Source organism: Perissodus microlepis, chromosome 18 (assembly GCF_051167445.1).
Source record: "Perissodus microlepis isolate ML-2025 ecotype Zambia chromosome 18, ASM5116744v1, whole genome shotgun sequence".
In the NCBI taxonomy this organism is placed as follows: domain Eukaryota; kingdom Metazoa; phylum Chordata; class Actinopteri; order Cichliformes; family Cichlidae; genus Perissodus; species Perissodus microlepis.
Genome location: NC_140478.1, coordinates 21,569,710 through 21,594,669, shown reverse-complemented (window position 1 = coordinate 21,594,669; position 24,960 = coordinate 21,569,710). Strand labels below are relative to the sequence as shown.

The 24,960-nt window shown below is 44.7% G+C and overlaps 2 protein-coding genes across 4 annotated transcripts in view; one reads left to right on the top strand and one right to left on the bottom strand.

Moving 5' to 3' along the window:
- The first annotated feature begins 383 nt into the window (after nucleotides 1-383).
- On the top strand, nucleotides 384-24,156 carry emilin2a (elastin microfibril interfacer 2a). The gene is made up of 9 exons (XM_084913213.1): nucleotides 384-699; nucleotides 1,260-1,385; nucleotides 3,990-4,180; nucleotides 4,293-6,242; nucleotides 19,887-20,213; nucleotides 21,764-21,817; nucleotides 22,175-22,234; nucleotides 22,412-22,552; nucleotides 23,094-24,156. The coding sequence occupies exons 1-9, from the start codon at nucleotides 539-541 to the stop codon at nucleotides 23,399-23,401; spliced, it is 3,318 nt and encodes a 1,105-aa protein (XP_084769339.1). The 5' UTR covers nucleotides 384-538; the 3' UTR covers nucleotides 23,402-24,156.
- A 212-nt stretch (nucleotides 24,157-24,368) lies between these two features.
- Nucleotides 24,369-24,960, bottom strand: part of lpin2 (lipin 2) — a 22,621-nt gene continuing 22,029 nt past the window's right edge. For all 3 annotated transcript variants that reach the window (XM_084913217.1, XM_084913216.1, XM_084913214.1), the window contains exon 20: nucleotides 24,369-24,960. This exon is cut by the window's right edge and continues 2,139 nt beyond it. The gene's annotated coding sequence lies outside the window, so the exon portion shown is untranslated.

Sequence of the window (24,960 nt, the reverse complement as noted above, 5' to 3'; positions counted from 1 at the left end):
ACAGACTGCACACCAGAATATATATCCTCCCCTTATTCCCATTATCCAACGGAATGTAAATTACTACTGTTATCCCAAGTCATGAATATCATCAACTCCATCACTTCACACGCGTCTTTCAACTCTGGTGGTTGCATTCAAATGACATTACCCTATTATCAGTGAGGTGTGACTTATTGGCTGTTGACTGACTTGACTTGATGCCCGCATCCCCCCTCGTCCCTCGCATTAATTAATCATCGAGTCTTAACCACCAAAACTTAAAAGAATAATTTAATTAAAACTAACCTCTGGGGCTACAGACTGTTTTTTGAATAATAGACTTTCCCCCCCCCCCCCCCCGGTTTCTTTGAGGGTGGAGGAGGAGGGTGTGGGCCTTCAACGTCATTCCAAGGGAGTTGCAGTGATTGCGGACTTCCCTCAAAGTTCAGTTGCCGGAGTCAAATCAGCCACAGGGGGAATGTAACTTTGGAGTTCGGGAAATTTGCGGATGGTAATAACAGGGTAGTTTTTTTCTGTGGTAGAAATATTTATTTTAATGCGTTTGTTAAGTATGAAGCACAGGCGTGGAGAGATGGACCGGCGGTGGGCAGTTTTCACACTGATTTTAAACTTTCAGCTCACTTACGGGACCCCCTCCTCTTACGGCTTGTTCCACGGGTCTGCAAACACTGGACCGGTACACAGACACAGGACTGGGTAAGAAATGACTTTTGTACAGTTTAGACGAGCTCTTTAAAACTTTCTGTCTTTCAGAAACTAATAAGTGCTTCATGACGGGTGTTTCTGCTTAAAGGTAACGCTGCGCTCTTTTTCTGCCAAACAAACAAAAAAATCAATCCAGGCTTCTCAGTTACCTGAATGACCTGAGGATTTAGCCTCTTATGGTCATATGTAGTTTGATAGCATTCCCCGTTGTTCTATCAGCCTGTGACTAAATTTGGCTCGAGTTCGCCAGTGTTGCCAAAAGTTGGCGATAAGGTGCAGATAAACCCTGGAACTTCGCTGATTACCTCCAGTCTCTTATGTAGAGCAGACCACTGCATTTCCACGTTTTCTGATAAATGAAAATAGACTGGGAATGGACGTCTGACAAAGCTCACTGCAACGACGCCTTTAGGGAAAGCTCATAAACCATATGGAGCTTGTTATGAAACTTTTATAGTCCAGCTGCGTTCTTTGGTAGGCTATATATTGCTCTAAATTAATTGCCACTTCTTGCTATACATGCTTAAGTCCTTGTTTATCTCCCTCCTCAGGAACTGGTGCGCCTATATGGTGCAAAAGAACGTGAGCTGCGCTGTGCAGGGGAGTGTGGAGAGCTTCCAGGAGCCCGTGGTGGCCCCCTGCCCAGCCTACCAACCCGACTGCCAGCAACAAGTGGCGTGAGCATCCGGGGAGAAGGGGTTGAGGGTGCATGTTTAGATGCATGTGGCAGAATAGATACAAAATGTTTATTTGGGAGAGAGCTGGAGGCAGAAATGTTCACAGTGGCTGCAAAGCTTCATGGGAAGAAGCAGAAAAAGTACAGCTTTTACAGCAAGTTAAAAAGCCCACTGAAAATAGGCAAAGGGAGGAATCTGTGGGTAAAGCTAGTAAAGAGGAGAACATTACCCATAGTTTACTCATTTCTGTCTGTTGTTGGACTAAATGACAAGCCAGGCTGAAGCAAGTGTTACCAGAAAATCCCCAAAAAGTTCAAAACGTGATGCAACCATTATATGAGACAAGAAAGCTGCGCTTCTTCCAACAAAAAACTTATGGTGACATATACTACGTAGAAATTTATGTTATGTTGCCATTTTCCATAAGCATGTAGAGAAGCCATTGTTCAGCTTCACAATAGTGCACACATGGGCAAAATAGGACTTAGATGCTCTGGACTGCAGAGCATCTAAATTCAGCCTGCGATGTCCAAAAAGGAAAAGAAAAGAATTCCCCACCCTAAAAAATAAATAAATAAATAAATAAACAGAAGACAAAGCGACAGTATGTTGAGGAATCTTAAGGTGAATCACTGCTGCTAATGTATATGAGACATCTGAAAAGATGCAGAGAAATTTAAATGTTGATGTAGGATTTTGATGGCTTTTCTTTAATGTTAGTCATTTTTTCCTCATGGGGTCAGATTAATTGGTGATTCTTAATAGTCCATAAGAGTGAATGTGAGTGTGAATGGTGATCTGTCTTTCTGTGTTAGCCCTGCGGCAAATTGGCAACCTGTCCAGGGTGTACCCAGCCTCTCGATCTCACCCAGTCCCCTGAATTGGATAACTGAAAGAAAATAGATACATGGATGGATGGATGGATGGATGGATATTTTCCTTGCAATGTGTAACCATGCTATTTGCAATTATAGGCCCTTCTCTTGTCTTAAAAACTCAAACTCAGTATCGGCCTGAAAAAAGTTGTCCAGCTCTGCTACAGTAGCTGGACACAGCCATCAGGCCTGCACACACCCTGGTTAGTTTGTCAGTATAAGTACTGAAACTAGGCCCAGAGGTTTTCCCAAGCACAGGTGTATAAATGAGATTAACTGTAACTGCCAGCTGTCCAAAATAAAGACTAACATGATGAGAATAAGTAAAATAAAAAAGGCTTGTAACAGGCAAGTGCTAATATTAATATATATTTGAGCCAGTTCACATTTACTTTTTGATCTATTCCTTTTTAAATTTTCTGCATGTTAAGGTTTGACTTTGTGTTTAACATTTCACCTATAGAGGACATCTTTATGTATCTGCACGTTTGTCCATCTAGTCCTTTGTTCAAATGAGTTATGAGACTCTAACAGATGGTTCACAGTTGCTAATTTGTTAGCATTAGAAAGAATTTAGCCCTGATTAAAACATAACTCAATGAGTTGCTGTAGCTTTCATAACTATTATGGACAAAATAGACTTTGCTATGAGTTTATCTAACAAGCAATTAATCTGGAATCGCATTAGGGTGGCATATATAGGTTATATATGTGTATAGGTTATACATTTATATATAAGTGTATAACCTAAATACCCATGAACTTTTGACAATATGAACATATCACAATAAAAATAAAACTTTTCCCTAACCCATTTAAAGTTAAAAGACTTTGATTACCACATCCAATCCCCAAACTTATGCACTAAACAAATCATTAACTGATCATTGTAAATGGGAATGTCGGCACCAGTGACTGGAATACTTTTAATTTTGTACTGGAAGATGCTGTGTTGCAATTTAATTCATTTTTCTTTGTGAATCATTGTTAGTCCTTAAACACATGCTATCTGTGGTTCTGCTTTGTGATCCTCTTGCACAAACACATGGATGAGAGCCCCTGCTCTGTGGAAAAGATTCCTGGAAGCTGATCATACTTAGGTCACCAGAGTTCCAGGCAAGAAGAGCTGGTCATGAGAGGAGACACCTCACCTTATGATACACAGCACTGACTTCATGTTGCCTCATGTTAGGATTAGATTTACTTTGTAGATCACAAGCAGACCTTAAAGTGTTGTTGTCACTTGCTTTCTTCTTTTGTTCCTGCTTATTGAGAGTGAACAGTTTTACCAGTGACAGTTGGGAAATGTGTAAAGATGATTGTTTCAGATAGTAACTTTCCAGATGTTTTGCATGACATGACCCCTGGCTTCAGGGAAGTGATATCATCCATTGTTTCTTTGGGAAATGCTTTCTTTGGCTGGAAAGCTGGAATTTTGACATAGTGAAGATTGAAGGAGAAGCTCTAAAATATCTATGTTAAAAAAAAAATCCCCCAAAACAGATGTTTTGGTGATTGCAAGAGTCAACCAATTAACAGGTTCTTTTTTTTTTTAAGTAGTGGAGCAGTTTAGCACGGAACATAATAACACTGATAACACTTTCCAAAAGGTCTGGATGTGATTTTGAGAAAGTCTAGTGTTTCCCATTTATATTTATATATGCTCAAGACTTTGAGACTACATCCACATGTGTTTGAACAACAAAACTCATTTGCTTTTTGTTTACAGGTACAAAACTCAATTTCGACCCACATACAAGATTGCTTATAAGACGGTCACAGAGTTAGAGTGGAGATGCTGTCCTAATTACCAAGGTCCAAACTGTAAAGACTCAAAACCAACCCCTGACCGGCAAACAGTTCAGGGAATGCAGCCTTACCGCCCACCAAATCCTGGACATGCAACCAGACACATACAGAGTGAGAAATCAACTTTATACTAACAGTATTTTACTAAACATTAGTATGTGCCACTAACAAAGTAACTTTTACTTATTTATGTTATAATTCACAAGTTATTTCATTACTCCAGGGCCGGAGCGAAGAGAGACCCCGCAGCATGTGACAAGGCTTGGTGGGACAGATAAAGTGCATCTTCTGGAAGGTGAAGTTCAGCGTCTGTCTCAGACAGTCCTGGATCTCCAGTCTGCTTTGACGGGGTTAACTGCAAACCTGCAAGAGGACACAAAGAAGATGCTCATGACACTTCTAAACAACGTGCGCCCACCAGACAGTCCCACAGATGCAGCTACGGAGGAGAACCCGGCCGTTTTGGATGGTCATCAGGCCACCAGAGGTGGGATGCCAGGACAGAAGGACATAGAAAAAATAGTCGCTCGTTTGGATGATATCAATAACGCGCTGCAAAGCAAGGATGAAGCTTTGGAAGACCTAAGAGGAATCACAACAAGTCATGAGGGCCAGATACGTGTCCTCATGGATGCCTCTCAGTCTCAAGCTTCACCCATACCGGATTTTGATGTTATACAGACTTACATTGATGGAAAATTTGAAAGCCTAAAGAAAGAGATTGACCAGAATTTGGAGGAGCAAATGGCCAAAGCTCAGAGCTCATGTAATGACAAGCTCCAGAAGCTGCAGAAGACCTGTGAAGATAGCCATGATGAAGTTTTGGACAGGTTTACCAAATTGGTCAATTCCAAGGAGGCTGATCTGCGAAAGGAGATCCGATCGCTGCGTCTAGACTTGGCTGCTGCAGATGGACCTGTGCGAACCCAAAGGCAGACGGATCCATCCAAAGAGGAAAAAGAACACGGCGACCATAAAGACCTGTGGCGTGAGATTGACCGCATTGCAGAGGCTCACCGCATCCTGAATGTCCGCATTGACAATGAGCTGGAAAATCTGTCTGCTCCACAGGAAAGCATCAGCGATTTTTCCGTATTGATTGAGGAGCTGGAGGCACGTATAAATATCACAGAACTAAATGCAGAGACTCACTGCTTCTACATCGAGGAAAAGCTAACCCGTACAATCACAGAGGAAGTGGCAGCTCTTCGGACGCTTCTGGATGGACGTCTGAATGGCATGGAGGACCAGTTTACAAACATGCTGGTGGAAATGAGCAAAAACAATTTCCCAGGGGAGTTTAGTGACTCTATTAATGCCATCCAGTCAGAAGTTAACAACAACAAGCTCCTCCTCCAAGATTTGGATGACAAGGTTAACACTGTTGGAGAGTTGTGCTCTGCAGGATGTTCAGGCTCACAAAATACCGCAGGACAGGTAACTTCTGCACCTAAACTTAATGGTCTAGAAAACATTTTGAAGGACCTGTATCGGTACAGAAATGACCTGGACGTCCTTCACACAGACGTGAGTTCCAACACAGCCAAGCTCAGCCAACTTGAGAATTTTGTTCAGAGGTACTCAGGAGCAGCAGAGAGAAGTGTGCAGATAATGGATGACTTCAAGAAGGGACTGAATAATCTTGAAAACAACGTACTCGGTCTGTCTGGCGCTGTTACTGGTTTAAGTGATTCCTTAGGCAAATACAACCAAGATATGCAGAAAATAAACTCAACATGCTGCTATGCTGAGCAGAGAGGCGAAGGCAGTACAGCACAGGACAGCTGGAGTACATCTGAATCCACTCAACGTAAGGTGGGGGAGCTGGAGGACAGACTCGAAACGCTTAGCAGACAGGTGTCATCTGAACTGAGTGAATGTAAACAGAACACACAGGGTGTTTCTGATGGCATCTCCGCTGTGGATGGACGTGTAACCCGACTCGAAAAGGTGTGTGGAAGGTTAGACGGAGTTTCTGCTAACATCAAAGACCTGAAAGATGGGCTGGAGAGACATGTTGCCGGCCTGCGGGACTGCGTCGACAGAATGAACATCACATGTGGAAATCACGGAGCAGAAATCAATGCTCTGCAAAAATCCTTGCAGAAGTTTCAGGGACAGCTATCCGCCATGGCCAAAAGTGTTTTGAAGGACGGCGGTGACAAAGAGCCAGGTGAGTTGATAGCAATAAAACAGTTCAGTCTTTATTTTTTTAAAAATCGCAAACAAACTTTTAATGGACAGCTGTGACATTCCTGTCCACACATTAATATGGTCACACCCCAAATGAAGCTTAAAAGAGCATAATAACAAGCACTCTGCACATTGCATCAACCAAACACAACAAAAGATGAAAGTGTTCACAGCTTTTTAAAGCATAAACACGCAAAGGCTTTAAAAAAAAAATGGCCTGACAGAGTCAATCACTTAAACATGAATCCAGATGCATACTTCTGGAAGTCTTTCCTGGAAGACATTCAGTGTTGCACTCATTTTCCCAAAAATAATGGAAATAGCTGTGTAAAGAATGCAAAGTCAAAAAAAGATGAAGTTCAGACACTGATTACTTTAATCTCTGCGCACCAGTAGAGTTCTGCTAACATGGACTAAATGTCAAAATATGAGTTCCAAAAGTTGTCTGAATCATCCCCCCCAATTCTGACTTGGAAAGAGACGGGGAAGGAGACCTTACAGACGCCCTTGTGAACATCTGACGCGCACTTTGATAGGCGCACAGTGACACTTTCAGAGCCTAAAGGTGAATACGGGCATGTAGATGGTGCTTTTGTAGCATTTACAAGTCGACTGTCTCAACTAGCTAGCAGGCTTTGCTTCATTAGCGGGCAGAGTTATCACGATAGGGAATCATGACAGTAATTGGAGTCAGATTATGGCACAGTTTAGCCACTTAAGGGTCCATTAGTTCAGGGGATTCCCACATTAGTGCAGTCAAGCACTGAAATTAGCCAGAAGAACCCAAGTAAAAAAGTAGTGGCTACATGCACATAATCTTTTTTGTCAGCATCCTGCCTAGTTTTCACTATCTGAGTTTATCAAGTATGATTAACATCTGTGTAAACACAAACTTTTCCTGTGGATAATCTCCACATAATGCTGGCTTGGTTTACGTGAAGGCTTGAACAGCTACAGGGTATTTCTCAAAATGGGAGGGCACAAGTTCACTGAGCCTCCCGTGCTTGCCTCCAGCATGTCATTCAATATGTCCCAGCACTGAGAAGCAGAGGCCCACATTAGAGACTTCCTGTGGCTTAGATTTATGTTGTCCCAGGAATCCCCCTTTTTTGTACAGGCAATGAAACATGCAAATGAAATCTGAAAATTTTTACAGCCATTCCAGTGCCTATGATGATTTACTCACAGTGTTACGTGCCTTGTTGCTCCCTGACGTAAATATCACTTAAACACTCAACAGACTGCTCCTTCTCCCCCAGTCCTTTCATGAGTTGTGAGGTCTTCTTTCTTTCACCATAATTCCCCTTTATTTGCAATACCACAGAACTGCGGACCTCAACCTCAGCTCCCAGTCCCTCAGTACACATACCTCTACCCCTCCCTCGTTTCTTTCTCTTTACACATGTACACATACCAGCCTCGAGAGATTCCCGCAGGGTGACCTAAGCCCGATGTGTGGAGTCTGGTCCTCATTAAGGGCCCTGACTCACCGCTGGAGTCAGTCTTGATGGAGAGGGGAGAAGAAGGGCTCCACACCCAGGACCAGATGCTTCAGCTACCCTCAGCTGTGATGTCATGACTATGGCCCCATTACCAGTCCCTCCCACATTATTCTCCAAAACAATAGAGCGATAGGGAGCTGCGGAGAAAGGAGGGTCGATGAAGGCGTTTTGTACCCATTTCAGCATTTGCCAAATATGGCCTGTTATTTCCAAACAAGGATGTTTGATTTCATTATCTTACAAGGAATATTAAGCTTGGTTTATAATCAGAACCCCCACTTCTCACCTTTCCAACTTCAGATAGAGGGTGGCTGTGTCAGCTATTCTTTGCAACTTTCTGAGACAGGCAAGCTGGCATTCACAATCACTTCTTACTGTGATTGGCCTCTTGAGGTGAGAGAGGAGCAGGGAATTTTAAGCTACCCAGCATTTTCTTTAATCACTCAAGTTTGTCTGCTATTTGTGGCATTTTTCATATGTCCATTTTAGCAAAAAGACATTTATCTCTTGTGTGCACCATTATTTCAGTCTATACTGTAGCAACCTGCTAACCTAGCTCAAAGAGGGAGAAAACGGCTAGCTTGGTTCCAAGACAAATTAACTGCAACTTCCTGGAGTGTCAACTTGTTGCCTGGTAACTGGTAACTGGTTTCCCCCCATAACATGCTAAAGTGTCACTGAGTTGCCATTTTTCTACTGATTTAACAAAGATACAGCTTGTTAAATAGAATATTTCTGAGAAGCTGGTCGGCAGGACACCAGGCAACCTGTTTCAAATTTTTCTTCCAGCCTTCATTAGCAAACTGCTCGAGGCAACTCACCTAAATCTCAGCATGAGCAGAGTAAATAAGCTTACTGTATTTCTAAAAGTGTCAGAATTTTTCCCTTCAAAGAGTAATCTCATTTTCTTTTAGTCCTAAATCCCACAAGAGAGGGAGTTGGACTTTGTGGCTCGAGCTTTAATGGTTACTTCAAGTTTGGAAAGGAGAGAAATTGTCTAAATAGAGATAAAATATCCACAAAAAATCCCTGCTCTGTGGGTGTGGTGGTGGCTGAGAGCCTACTGAAATGTTTCCTCTCTGTGTTTGAGCTCATATTCTCCACACAGTCATATGAGGACCCAGAGGAGGCTGCAAACAGATGATGTGTTGTAATAACATAACTGAAAGATTGACTGGAATAGCTTTGCCCTTACACAGCGTGACTGTTGAATTGGAATTGTGTGACTTTAGTTTTAAAGTGTTGGCACTGCTTAGCCCTCAGCAGCTGCTCCTGCTGCAGAGGTCTGCCACTACTGCTTTTGTTTTTTGTATCTAGTTGCTTTCCTTCTGAGAGGGAGTTGTGGTTAAGAAGAAATTACTCTGTGGAAACATTCAAAAGTCTGTGATCTACCAACGAAATCTGAAATTACGCAAGAGATTTCAATCTCTCAAGAATTGGCAAACTAGTTTCATACAGTCATGGTTAAAAAAAAAGGAAAAAGGAAAGTACAGCCTTTGTTAAGTATAAAGTTTTATATATCAAGATATTTAAAAAAAAAACTCAAGTACTTATCAGGTCTTAAAATAAGGTAAATACATTCTGCATTCTGGCTAATGACACAGTGTCGTTAGCCAGAATGCAGAAGCAGTATATGAAAAACTTGTTTCAGTAACTTGTTAAGTCACCTTTAGCAGCAATACCTCAAATGAAAGATTTCTATATGACTTTATCAGATTCTCACATTGTTGTGGAGGAATTCTGGTGCATTGTTCTTTTCATTGAGGTTTTCATTCATGCACAGCTCTCTTAATGCAAGCCACATCATTACAATCTGAACTTTGACTGGGTCACTGCAAAACCTTGATCCTTGTCTTTTTCAGCAATTCACCGTCCTGTTGCATGACCCGGTTTCAGCTAAGCTTTTATCTGTCTGACAGATGGTCTCACATATAACCAGTGTTGGTCAAGTTATTTGAAAAAAGTAATCAGTAACTAATTACTGATTACTTCCCCAAAAGGTAAACCTGTTACTTTACTGATTAGTTATTTTCAAAAGTAATTAATTACTTAGTTACTTCGTTACTTTTTAAAAACACGATTTACAACCTGAATAGGTGATAAAGCATAGATCTTTCAGCCCAATTCTACTTTTTCTGCATAATCCATCATACAAAATGTAATCAAATGGACAAGTCTCTCTTTTTTTTTTAACTTGTTTTATTAGTTTTAATCTTTTAACTTTATGCATCAAGCAAACATTAAATTATATGCACCATTCTCTGACTTGAAGAAATTAGTTTAACATTTAAACCTATTTTCTGCACATTCCAGCACATGAAATAAAATATTTTTTGTGTTTACACTCAGTCTTTCAAATAGATGCAAGTAAAACACAGCAGAAAATAAATAAAGTCAAAGACTAGCGGTCCTTTTGCTCTATTTTCACCTGTAAAGCAGGAGTAGGGTAGGCGGAGGTGTGCCCTGATGCAGGTGTGCCGCAGCGGTCAGTGGAAGAATCCGCGAGTTTCTCTGTGAATTTCCCATTACGTCGTCGCACTCCCGGTGTTTGTTTAGGGGTTTTTTTTCGCTGTAAAAAGAAGTTTTCTTCCCACGCACAACGGACACTAATGTTTTTGTCACTTTTTATGGAATCAAACTCAAAATAAGGTCAGTACTTCCAAGCTTTAAACGCTGCACGCTCATACTCTCCGCACTCGATATATGATCCATTGTTAATCTGCACACAGCTGTTGTCTCAAACGTTGCACTCGTTGCAGCGTTCCTACAGGAAAGTAACGGTAATCTAATTACCGTTTTTGCGATAGTAATCCCTTACTTTACTCGTTACTTTAAAAAAGTTACAAGTAACGCGTTACTGCCCATCTCTGCATATAACCCTAGAAAACATTGGTATTCAAAGGAGATCATGGCAGACTCGATTAGTGTGAGGTGCTCAGGTTCTGTGTCTCAAAAAAAAACTAAAAAAAGTTTTGCTGTCTAAAACCGTGCAGTTTGTTTAGATGTAACTTTGCAAACCAAGGCTCCGCTGCCATGTTCTTTTTAGAGAGAAGAGGCTTTCTCTGGGAAATCTTTGCAAACAAACCATAGTAGTTCAGTCTTTTCTAATTGTACTGTCATGAACTTTTAACATTTAACATGCTAACTGATGTCGATAGAGTTTGAGATGTGGCTCTTGGGTTTTTTGCAGTCACTGCATGGTCTGACTTGGGGGAAATTTACTGGACATACACTCCTAGGAAGATTGGCAACTGTCTTGAATGTTTTCCACTTCAGACTGAAGAATAATGGAAGCAGAAAGGGTGTACATAGCTCTCTGCGCATTCATAATGATCCTTTCATCTGAGGTTTTATTTACCTAATTTAAAAGACTGGGTTATTGAAATGATGTCCTAATATGGAAAACCTTAGAAATGAATGAGTGTACTTTTTTTTTTTTTTAACCATGACTGCATATGTTATTGGGAAATTTTAAAATATTGTAATGACCTGGCTGGGGTTGTTAGCCAGATGCATTCTGGGTATTGTGTTGTCTGTGTTTTCTATCGTTCTGCTAGTTCCTATGTGTTTGATTCGCATGTTGTGTTAGTGTTATGTTAATGTAAGCCACAGTGAAGTTGATGTGTGTTCTGTGGAGTGGGTTGAATTGGCATGGTTGGCTGACACCGCGACTCTATGTGGTGGGAGCGGGATAGGGGTTCGGTGTCAGCAGCGTTACATGGTTGTAGAAAAAGATGGCAAATAAATGACTGGTGTGAACCACTACTGCGTCCTGCTGGATCATTTGGGGATTATCAGTCTGCTGCTGAGACGCTCGGGGTCGTGCGGTGTATGAGGCACGAGCGCTCTCCATCCGTTGCGAAGTTTAGCGATAGCCGCTAGCGCCCCGCTAGCCGTTTTAGCTAGTGAGCAGTTTAGCCAGTTTAGCTCCACTAACCCACGGTCGTTACAATTGGTGTCAGAAGTGTGATTCATGAGTGTCTAGCAGACACTATGGAGCCGACCATAGGCGAATTAGAGCGTATAATCCGAGACAACTGCTCGCTTCTGGAAAGCATGGCTGCCGAGACCCAGCGGAGAAGACCCGAGCTGGGGCGGCCAGAGGGCCACAGCGCGCCCCGGAACAGCCACCCCCTGCTCTCCCAGCGACGGGAACGGATTCCTGGGGCCGCATCACAGCTTCCTGGCAGGACGGCTGCCAAGCTACAGCACTACACTGGGGCGACGCAGCTGGAGCCGTACCTGGCCCAGGTCACGCTGGCTGCCACTCACAACGGATGGGGCCAAGAAGAGACTGCCACCCACCTGGCGCTTGCACTGGAGGGCCCAGCGCTCCAGGTTCTGCTGGACCTGCCCCCAGAGGAGCAGCGCGACCTCCGGGCTTTGACCACGGCGCTCGGCAGACGGTTTGGACAGAGACCACCAGCCGAACAGAACAGGGAGGAGCTGGCTTGCCGACGCGAGGGAGAGAGCCTGGGGTCCTTTGCTGCGGACGTCCGCCTCTATGCCCAACGGGGCTATCCGACATTCCCAGGAGCGGCACGGGAGGAGCTGGGTCTCCACGCCTTCCTGAGGGGCCTCACGCCGGAGAGGCTGCGACAGCATGTCCGGCTGTCATCCCCCCGAGACCTGGAGGAGGCATTGAGGGAGGCTGAGCGGGCTGAGGAGGTGCTGCGGGGCGAGCCAGTGACCCGACGATCGGCCAGGATGGTCGAGCGAGAGATGAGCGCGTCCCAGTCGGATGAGGAGGAGGAGGCCAGACGAGCCCAATCAGAGGCAGTTCCCCGTCGGAGGCGCCGGGCGGACTGCTGTTACCGGTGCGGGGAACCCGGTCACCTCGCCCGGAACTGTCCCGCACCTAGTCCTCGGAGCCGAGTGACATCACCGACGGGAAACGGCCACGGGGTGGGACAGTGAGGGAACCCCCACCCCAATCAGTAAACCCTCTCCGTGACACTCATCCCGTGGTGGGCCGCTGTGGGTCCACCCGTGGACTGTACCTGGACTGTATAATTGATGGACGGTCTTGCCGGGCCCTGGTGGACACGGGGTCCACCATCTGCTTGCTGCGGAGGGGGGTGCTTCCGGAGACGGGCGGCTCATTGCCGAAAGACTGGACCCCTACTCACACAGCGTTGCACACTGTCACAGGAGAAAAGACTGTGATGCCGGGGAAAAAGACTCTGCAGGTGGTGGTGGGAACGAACAGTGTGAACCACGAGTTCTGGCTTGCCGACATAACAGACGAGTGCATTGTTGGACTGGACTTGCTGGCCCACTGGGGGGCACGGGTCGATGTGCCGGGAGTTGCCATCCACATTGGTGCTGAGACCGTGCAGCTCCAAGTGGGCCGCGGTAGCCAGGGACAGACCCCCACCCCACCAGCACCCCCAAAGCCCTCGCGCCCCACAGCCCCATGCCATAGCCAGGGGCCGAGGGCGGCCAGGGTGCGGAAGAGGACCCAGGGGGTGAACGTAAGCAGGGCCAACATCCCGCAGCCAGAGTCGCCGCCTAGCTCGGCAGTCTCCCCGTCACCTGAGACTGTCGCGGCAGTAGAGGAGCTTGGGCGGCGGAGTGGGGTGCACCTCAGTGCGACACAGCAGCGGCAGCTGCAGAGCCTCTTGGCAGAGTTTATGGACACTTTTGCCGCCAGGGAAGAGGACTGCACAAGGACGGGCCTGGTGCAGCACACTATAGACACTGGAGCAGCTGCTCCAATCCGGCTGCGGCCCCACCGCCTGCCCCTCGCCAAACGCCAAGCTGCCGAGGGACTGATAAAAGAGATGGCAGCTAATGGCGTCATTGAACCCTCGGATAGTCCATGGGCCGCACCTGTGGTTATGGTGCGGAAGAAAACAGGGGGGTGGCGCCCTTGTGTGGACTACAGGCGTTTGAACGCGGTCACCCGCAAGGACTCTTACCCGTTACCTCGCATCGATGACGCACTGGATTACATCGCTGGGTCCAGTTGGTTCAGCTCGCTAGACCTCCGCAGTGGGTACTGGCAGGTGGAGCTCGCTGCCGAGGCACGGCCCAAGACTGCATTCACCATAGGGCAAGGACTGTGGCAGTTTAAGGTGATGCCTTTTGGACTATGCAATGCACCAGCCACGTTTGAAAGGTTAATGGAAAGAGTCCTCAAAGACATTCCCCGTGCCCGCTGCGTGGTCTATTTGGATGACTTGCTGACTCATGCTAAGGACTTTGAACAGGCCGTGGCTAACCTACGAGAGGTTCTGACTGCCATCCGCGGGGCCGGACTAAAGCTGAACCCGGCCAAGTCCAACCTTCTTGCTCGCCAGGTGAAGTTCCTGGGACATTTGGTGAGCGAAAAGGGGGTGGCTACTGACCCCGAGAAGGTGGTTGCTGTGGGGGACTGGCCCCCCCCATCGAACGTCGCCGAGCTACGAAGCTTCCTGGGGCTGGCCTCCTATTATAGGAGGTTTGTAAAAGACTTTGCCACCGTCGCCAGCCCCCTGCATCAGTTGACAAACAAGGGTCAGCGGTTTGCTTGGACGGAGGACTGTGCAACGGCTTTTGAGCAGCTGAAAACTGCCCTTGTGAGTGCCCCAGTCTTGGCGTATCCTGACCCCAGCCAGCCTTTCCTTTTGGACACTGACGCCAGCAATGTGGGGGTCGGAGCGGTGCTCTCCCAGAGGGGAGAGGCTGAGGAGCGAGTGGTGGCATACTACAGCTGCAGCCTCAGCCGGGCCGAGAGGAATTACTGTGTTACCCGGCGTGAGCTGTTGGCTGTGGTCCTGGCGGTTCGTCATTTCCGACCTTACCTCCTGGGCACTAAGTTCCTGCTCAGGACGGACCACGCCAGCCTAACCTGGATGCTGAACTTTCGCCAGCCGGAGGGTCAGGTGGCCCGGTGGCTGGAAATACTACAAGAGTACGACTTTGAGGCCCAGCACCGACCAGGACGGCAGCACACCAACGCTGACGCCCTGTCCAGACGTCCCTGTTCTGCGGATGAGCGCCGGTACTGCAGGCGCCTGGAGGAGCTGGACCGGGGTCCGACATCGGCAGCAGCGGAACCTGAGGGTGTGGATGAAGGGCAGGAACCTTTCACCGCGGCGGAGCTACAGCAGCACCAGGTGAGCGATCCAGCGCTGGGGATGGTGAGGGACTGGATGGAGGCAGGGACACGGCCAGACTGGTCCGCCGTGTCTTCCCAGGGGCCCGAGACCAAGTCGCTGTACTCCCAGTGGAACAGCCTGGAGCTCCATGGCGGTGTAATCTACCGGCGGTGGCGAGCGCCAGACAGGGGAGGCGACATACTCCAGCTCCTGGTTCCCCGGGCCTTGCGGCCTGAGGTCCTCCGCTGGGTTCATGGGGCTGCAGGTACCGGCCATTTTGGGAATGGCAAGACGGTGCGACGGCTGAGACGGCGGTTCTACTGGCCGGGGTGTCGTCAGGACGTGGAGATCCATGTCCACTGCTGTGACGACTGCACGGCGCAGAAAGGTCCCAGCCAGCGCTCCCATGCCCCATTGCAGCAATACCTAGTTGGGGCGCCAATGGAGCGGATCGGAGTGGACATCCTGGGTCCGTTCCCTGTTACTGATGCCGGCAACCGGTATGTCCTGGTCGCGATGGATTATTTCTCAAAGTGGCCAGAGGCGTACGCGGTGCCGGATCAGAGTGCGGTGACGACGGCGCGGACTCTGGTGGATGAGATGTTCACGCGGTTTGGTGTACCGGAGGAGCTCCATAGCGACCAAGGGAGGAATTTTGAGAGCCAGGTGCTGGGAGAAGTGTGTCGGAGGCTGGGGGTGAGAAAAACGAGGACCACCCCCCTCCATCCTCAGAGCGATGGTCTGGTTGAGCGGTTCAACCGCACGCTGGCCACCCAGCTGGCCATCCTGACCAGTCAACATCAGAGGGACTGGGACCAACACCTGCCCCTTGTTTTGTGGGCGTATCGAACAGCAGTGCAGGAGTCAAGTCAGTGTACTCCTGCAGCGTTGATGTTCGGAAGGGAGCTCCAAACCCCGGTGGACTTGGTGTTCGGGGCGCCCCCTGAGCCGGAGATTGCTGGTGGACCAGAGATGGACTACTTCCGGCGGCTCAGGGAGCGGTTGCACACGGTGCATCAACTGGCAAGACGGACGTTGGAGGGAGCCGGGGCCCACCAGAAACGGGCGTATGATACCCGTGTGCACGGTCCTATGCTGGGGGCCGGAGATCGGGTCTGGGTGTTCTGCCCCCAGAGGAAGCGGGGGATGACCCCCAAGCTCATGAGCCACTGGCAAGGCCCGGGCGAGATCCTGGAACAGCTATCGGAGGTGGTCTTCAGAGTCCGGATGCCGGGACGGGGAAGGCGGGTGGTGCTACACAAGGACAGGCTGGTGCCATACCATCCGCTTGCCCCCAACCCACAGGCTGGTGTGCAGCCTGGGGACTCCTTGCCCCCTACGCCCGGCCCGAATGGGGGCGCCATGGATTCCCAGTCAAGGCCGAAGCGTACTCGACGCCGGCCCGGACATTTGCTGGACTACAGAGTGGACAGTTAAGGTTGTGGGGACACTAAACCTTTTTGGGAGGGGGCTGTGTAATGACCTGGCTGGGGTTGTTAGCCAGATGCATTCTGGGTATTGTGTTGTCTGTGTTTTCTATCGTTCTGCTAGTTCCTATGTGTTTGATTCGCATGTTGTGTTAGTGTTATGTTAATGTAAGCCACAGTGAAGTTGATGTGTGTTCTGTGGAGTGGGTTGAATTGGCATGGTTGGCTGACACCGCGACTCTATGTGGTGGGAGCGGGATAGGGGTTCGGTGTCAGCAGCGTTACGTGGTTGTAGAAAAAGATGGCAAATAAATGACTGGTGTGAACCACTACTGCGTCCTGCTGGATCATTTGGGGATTATCAGTCTGCTGCTGAGACGCTCGGGGTCGTGCGGTGTATGAGGCACGAGCGCTCTCCATCCGTTGCGAAGTTTAGCGATAGCCGCTAGCGCCCCGCTAGCCGTTTTAGCTAGTGAGCAGTTTAGCCAGTTTAGCTCCACTAACCCACGGTCGTTACAATATGAAAAAAATACTTCTGTTTCAAATTTATTTAGTGACTAGCCAGAATTTTCATGCTGAATTTTACAATTTAATGTGCAATATGTTTTTTTCCTATTCCTTTTTTTTGGAGATAATCCCAGCCCAGCTCAGATCACATCCCTGTTATTTCTCTCTGTTTTCTCTGAGTTGCTCACTTTACTCCCTTGTCGCACTGCTTCTTTCCAGCTTTTACTTTCAATTTGTCCTTCCAAGAAAGCCAGAGGACTTTCCACCTCTCTCTCCACCCTGTCCTGTGAGTGTCTAGCAATGGACAAAGGCAACAGAAAATGAAAAAGGAAAAAAAATCACTGTTGTTTTAAAGCAGGGATAAATTAAGGGCTTTGGTTTCATGGATCAATGCTTTGCAATTGATCATTTAGGCTTTATATTGAAGAGACAGGCAGGAGGATTAACTGTCTGCTGTGATGAGGAAATACACACACACAAAAAAGACATAAAAGGCCTTTTGAAGTCTCAGGTTGTCTGATGGGAAAGAATGGAAAATTGTAATTGACACCAAGGCGCACACTCACACATACGCACTGTATAAATTTAGTCATCACCAGAATTTTGAGGTGGTGCCACAATTTCCCCCGGTGAGATATCTGAGTATGTGAGGTGAGGTGTTTCCAACTCTGACCCAGGAGCCCATCTGGAAGTCTTCAGAGGAGACTCTCATACACAAGAGGAATCCCAGAGGTCTGCCATGCAGCGCACAATTTGAGCCTCCCATCATAAATATTACAGTAGGAAAATGGGGTGGAGGATGAAATTGTGTCCATGTGCATAGCAAGAAAGATTAGACTCTGAGTGATGCATTATTGTAAGTGTGTAACAGCCACTCCCTGCATCGTGACCCTTGGCACCATTGCACGATCAGACTGTCTGCCGCAATATCCCATGACGATTTCAGTCACTTGTGAACACTCACGAGATGTCACCCAGTTCTGCAGAGGCGCAAGTGACTAAAGCATTACCCTTTGGTGTCTCAGTCTGTCTGTAAGCAATAACATCTGGTTTTGGTGACGCCTTTGGTTGTACCAGCATGCATATGAATGTGTGCGCTTTTCTCTGTGCTTTTCGAATTCGCGGTTTCCCCCTCAGTGAGACACAGGCTGAGAGCTCATGGGAAATATGCACTCAGGCAACCGGCACCCTGGAGGAGGCATGGGGAGGAAATGAATGAGAGATTTCTGATTATCTCAGTACAACATGATTGCTGGGTTTAATTTGTTTTTGATTATACAGTACATGTGGTTTCTGAGTAGCTTGGAGTAAGAAGGACGAATTTTGTTGACGGGTAGATGATGTTTTATTTGATAAAACCAGAATGCCTGATTACTTTTATAATCCAGAGTAACAGCCAGGCTCTAATGTAATATAGTTGCTTTCACGTAGGATTGATCACTGGCTGAATGTGCAGTTGAATTAACAGTTGACTTCTGATTTATTATATTTGGCTGCAAGAGAACTTACAACTGTTATAAATGATTTTTTACAGCTATGGTACAGTACTGTACAAAAGTATTATCTTTACACATTGCTAGGAAAAGATAGCTGCAGAGATTTATTGAAATAGGTGCAAACATGGAGATATAGTACATAAGGCAAAAAGACAGTATGTACATTTCTAATAAGCCTGAAAATCAGCAGAGCAGTAACTTTCTTAGGCAAACCTTCCGGTAATTTCTTTAAGTATCTTCAGGAATAGTTCTCCAGGCTTCTTGAAGGACATCCAAAGCCTTTCTTTGAATATTGGCTGCCTTTTATTGTGTTTTCTGTCAAGATTATTCTACACCGCTTCAATAATTTTGAGATTTGAGCTCTAGGGAAGCCAGTTTGTGAGGTTCCTTGTTTGTTTTTCTACCCAGGTATGCTTTTATTGCATTGGCAGTGTGCTTAGGATCATTGAAGCCATTGCCAATCAGATGTTCTCAAGGAGGCACAATGCCCTCTTGGCATTGTGTTAACACACCCACAAAGACTCCAGAACAAACAAACTGCCAAAACCTCTACTTTTATAGAGGCGCTTACACATGATCAGTTAATCAAGTGCATTTGATTACCAACACATTTGTGCTACTTATCCTCTTAATTCCTATGGAAGCAGAAAGGGTGTACATAGCTCTCTACCTCATCTGAGGTTTTATTTACCTCATTTAAAAGACCGGGTTATTGAAATGATGTCCTAATATGGAAAACCTTAGAAATGAATGAGTGTACTTTTTTTTTTTTTAACCATGGCTGCATATGTTATTAGGAAATTTTAAAATATGAAAATCAGATGTTCTGAAGGAGGCATTGAATGTTGAAATCTGTTGGTATTTTTCTGCATTCATAATTTGAACAATTTGACAGGATCCACAACACCACTAGCTAAAATTCAGCTCCAAATCATGACAGCGTCTCCATCATGTTTTACTGATGGTTCTCAAACTTAGAACCCAAATTTGAAATTTGGATTCATCACTCCAAATGTCACTACTGATTTTCAGTCCAGTTCTTGTGTAGTTTGACAAACCTCAGCCCCTTGCTTAAGATGGATGGATCAACTGAAGTGTCATCTCTGAGATTCTTGGTCAGGTATTTGCTCTATTTATTTTCCTGTTTCAATTTTTCATAGATTCCACTAAAGAAATGCAGCCGACTGCAGTAACAAGGTGCCTAAAGATAAACTGAATATCAGTTATTTGCTGGTTATAAACACTGGTTCTTCCCTTGAATTAGATTCCTTTTTCATCCTGGTATGATTCATAGGTCAGTATTAAGTGGTTCAGCAAACAAAAACAAACAAAAGTTCCTCTGAAAATGTCAGGTACCACGACTGGACTGTTAATGAGTGAGAAAAGGAGATTTATATGTCGATATGTCTGAAATGTTTTGTACTGTGATGGTCAACATGGGGGCATGTTGCTAAATTGGTATTTAGCTCAAATCCCTACAGTGGATAAATTCACCCATGAAGCTGCCAGCATGGCTGACAATGCCAGTCTAAATAGAAGATTGAAGGAGCACTACAGCTGATCTGACCATTAATCATGATCTCTGTCTCTTTTTTGTTTCATTTTCCAAGAAATGACCTTAAGACCAGGACCAGAGATGCCTGCGTCTTTGCCAGACAGAAACAGAATCCAACAAATCCCTATCATCAACCACCCTGTGCAGACCAACCCCAGAACACCATACAGCCCAGTCCAACCAGTGCAGCCAAACACACACAGAATCAGCCCGCCAAGACAGCCTTTCAGTCCTCGGCAACCAGGTGTGCTGACTGTGCCCGAGATTTCTGTGGTGGAGATGGGAGAGGCAGGACCTCCAGGATACAGCCGCAGGGTGACTGTGCGAAGAGGGTCTGAGGACTCTTCCAGAGACCGTGTTAAAGGGTTTGCAGGAGCACCAGGCGAGTAGTCTTAAGGTCCATGATGACCTCTGGTATCGTCTTAAGCATACAGCTGAAAATCCACTATGAAGGTGCAGGCCTTATTTTATGATGTGTATGAAAATCTGCAATCTAATTAAGTCTAACTCAAGGCCTCTCGAATTTACAGCACAAAACTAATTCAGTTGTATATGAAAATACAAATCCAACTCTAAAATTCTAAGGGCAAAAAATCATGCTGTTTTTGTTGCTTCTGCTACATGCAAGGTAACAGACCCAACAAAGGTGCATCACTCCCACATCACTATTTGAAACATGAAGGATTACTGCAGTCAAAGGGACCTTTTTTAATCAAAAACACAATATTTTCCTAACCCTGGCCAAGTGTGTTTTAATGCTGGGCCAGGGTTAGGAAGTCAAAAAAATGCAGCAACAGCAAGTAGAAAAAAGCAAAACCAAGTGAAAAACACAAAGTAAACTCAAGTCTAAGTTGGAAACTTAGATGGATCTATCCTGCTTTGTATCAATAGTTGAGGCTGGTGGTGGTGTATTGACACACTTTGGACCCCTTACTACTGAATGAGCATTATTTAAACACCACAACCTATCTGAATATTGTTGGCTCAAATCATCTCAAACAGGTTTCCTGAACCTGACAGTGACGTCACTGTACTCAGATCTCAATCCAATAAACCACCTTTGGGATGTAGTGGAATGGTAGCCAGCATATCTGCAGCAACTGTGTGATGCTGTCATGTATATATGAATCAAAATCTTTCAGGAATGTTTCCAGCACCTTGCTGAATCTGTGCCATGAAGAATTAATAATGCGTGGACAGTTGTTTGTCATCTATGTGAAGGTTTTCATTGGGTGCCAAACCAAATCGGAAGGAAGAGGAACATAGATTTAGGCAGTTTGGGGTTTAATTATTTAAGCTGTATGTAGAAAGATTAAATAAAATATCAAATAAAACAAAGGCTTTGTTCTAGCCTCAATGCTTTTTGGCAGTAAAGGAATAGAGAACAGCCTACGTTAGTCATATTGTTACTGTTTACTGGTAGTGTGGGAGAATTAGCCAGGGAAATGCCAATTAGTCTTACCCCCCTTACTTCTAAAACAAAAAAACTTAAAATTCACCCACATCTTTGGGCTTTTGGATGGGATGTGAGATTTGTTTCAGTGTTTCAGTTCTTTATTGTTGCATATTTTTTCTTTACTGCCATCTGAATGCTTGTCATAGGTTGGTTTTTAATTCAGTCTGTTTTTGGTTAATAATAAATACATTTAAATGTCAGTCTTTGTGGAACCTACGGATGCTTAAATCTGATTTTAGATGGCATTGTCTTGAAACAGCTGGGAAAAACAATCTGCTTCCAAAAATCCACAATTACGAAGTCTAGAGTTCTTGAAGTTTTGTTTTGATTTATACCTTCTCTTGGAATCTCTCACACAGTGTGCCATAAGATCCAGATGGAAAACCAAAGAACTGTATTTGGCAATACTACTGATTGACCCCATCTCTTCAGATGACAATAAAACATAATATTTTTGTCATCTGTTTCTCTTGCAGGCTATCCTCCTCTGAAGCCTGTTTCTTTCATGCCTCAATCAGCCAGACGCCAAGGTATTTTACCAGTTCATTATCAAGTTACATCACATGCATCTGCAGGCTTCTTCTACTGTATCAATGTAAAAAGAAGCATTGGAAAAACTGTGAATAATTTCTAGTCGGGGAGTGCGAGGGAGTGGGAACTGGATGTGTTTCTTTAAGGGTGTGTGGGCAGATTGTGCAAGGATTTTAGTGCGTCTGCAAGCATTCACCAGAAAGTTTTGTATTTTCTTCATATATATATGTACACGCACACCCATGACAGATTTATAAGTATAAAGATATAATAATAATAATAATATTAATACATGATGTATTATGTATTATGTAATAATACATAATGAGTTAACATGTGCTGTGTATGCCTTGTAGCTCTTACAGCAGTAAAGGTGCCCTGGAACCCGGTTTATCGAGCTCCAGCTGATTCACCAGGTAAATCTCCTGTCCATGTTTCAGCAAGGATTAAAGGCATTACAAAAAGAATTGAATTTGTGATAGATACATATTACATACATATTGATTCTGATCAATTTAAATGCAGCAATCATGTATTCATTTATCCATCAGTTGAAACACTGATTGACGACATTCCTGTCTGTTTGCATCCAGTTTCAGTTGACAATAGCGCTTTGGCAAACACCTTCTCCTTCTCTGCTGGCCTCACTCAGCAACGTTTCTCTGGAGATTTTGGAATCATTCGCTTTAACAGAGTCCTAGTAAATGACGGAGGACATTACAATCCCAGCACAGGTAGATTCACACATAAAAAAACAGATTCAGTATTAAAAGGATTGTAACATTTGCTGGTATCATTGTGATATGTTGATAATACGCAGATATGTTGTCTTTTTGCATAAAAATGTGCTGTTATTATGAGCCTGGGCACTTAGTTGTGCTTTGTACAAACAAATAAATAAAACATTAGTTAGGGATTATTTTCAGTTGTGGATTAATATGAAATGTGTTCTCTCATGAGTATTTGAAGCAGGACTGTGAATATAAAGATGATTCAAAATAAACTGCAGGACCCGTGTTTGTTATAACTGAGGAATGACTCACCCAGCACAGCAGTGTGGTTAATTGATGTGTTTTTAATTCTTAATTGGGTAACAATGAAGTCCTGTGACACAGAGGAATTGGATAATTCAGGCTTTGGCTACAGAGCCAAAACTCATTAGGATCAATTCATTGCAGGTCCATGAATAGGGAAGAGACTTAGAAACCAAGAGAGTACTAATCAGTAACATTATTGATTGAACCCAGGCTGAATCATTCCTGTCCTCACCCTCAGGGATCTTTACTGTACCGCTGGATGGCCGATACCTGATTTCAGGTGTGCTGACCGCAAAGGAGGGCGATCGTGTAGAGGCCGTGCTGTCTGTGTCTAACCGCAGCGTACAGAGGCTACAGAGCTCAGGCCTGACTGGTGGTAATTGTGGCTGCGGGGGTACAGCATCCTTTAATGTAATCCTACCGCTGAGGAAAGGAGACCAAGTGGCTATGGTAAGAACCGAAGGTCAGCTGGCCACAACCGAAGCCAGGGAGATCCTGTCCACCTACAGCGGCACCTTTCTGTACCAGCCACAAGCCAAAAGATAGCTGGAGCTCAGGTGGAAAGTAACGACGAGGACTACTTTGTTCCCAGACATGTGGACTGGAGGAAATGTTGAAGTGTTGAAACCACATTTTTAAAACGAAAAAATGATTTGCTGTGATGCAGCTGTTTTACCTGTGTGAAGATCTTTAGTTATAAATTCAGTTAAAAAAAGCTGTTATATGGAATTTGTAAGCAATTTTCCAAAGACACCTGATAACAAGAAGCAGGATTTGTATCTAATATATTTATCAAGATGAATGTTTGTACCACCTATTGTAAATGTCTTGTGTAAAAGTATAAATTAACACTTTTGTAAATTTTGTTTTAGCAGCAGCATTCAGAGACTTGGCATACAGCATGGTCAACAATCATTGGAGCATATTTGTAGGTTAGCTGTAAATATGAACTCACGTCATCTTAAAAGTGCTCTGGGTGATTAGGAAATCTGCACAGAGAGATTAATGAGGAAAGGAAAGACTTAGCAACACAAGATTTTATTAATAGTACAAACTTGGCTGGCTTCTACTGAAAAATACATGGTTAGTGAGCCCCCTCCTTTTTTTTTTGGTGATTATGTAAAGTGGGTGGGGATGATAAATAAATTCCCCCTTTCTCACTCCTGAGACTGACTAAAATTTTCCAGCATCAAACTGTAAGAAGTATTTAGCTTTCAGTTCAGCCTTTGTTAACCCTTAAAAAGGAAAAACTGATATTTTAATTAAAATTTGAATAAATAAACACTCTGGATTACCATTTACCATTTTGTATGATTCTTCTTATCTTTATATTATTTCATAAAACCAAGCAAAACCTCTAAAATGACCTGAGGGACTTAACCTGCAGCACCCTCATTAACGTACTGTTACTTCAAAGTACGCAATAGGGCAGGAGTTACTCCACTTGCCTCTGGTTACTGCTGAACTTTTGGACTCAGACTGCAGAAAAGAAAAATCACAGCACGCACATAACTGCATTCATTTAGAAATTTTATTTCATACAAACAAGACCATAAGCCACATGTTAGCTTCATTAGGCCTGATTTATTTATTTTTTTTTTACTTCTTCTTACAGTTGATTTTGTTCTTCAAACCACATTTCTATACAAATGAAACACAGCATACATTTAATGCATTTCTGCTGGTCGGACACAAATACCAAGCATTACATCCAAACAAAAACAGAACAAAACTTAAGTCACACAACAGCTCATACACGTTATAAGAAAAAAACAAAAAGGCATCAAAGAAGAATGTGATGGTCAGCATATATACTCATTCAAACGTTTATTTACCACATATCCCAGGATCAGAGAAGATGAAGTGTGATTCTTTCACACAAGATGCTTTACTTTCATAGAAAGAATGGAATTTCTTGTTGATTTTAAGATAGATCTATTTGACTTCACCACTTTGCAGAGAACAAGCAAACAAATCAAAGCGGGGCACACTGTATTCATCAAAAAAAAAAGAAATCAGCAGTGCATGTAGCTGTCACCATAAATTGTGCTTATTTTTATGAAATGATCTTGGCTGCTCCTGCTTTTTTAGTCCACACTGGCATA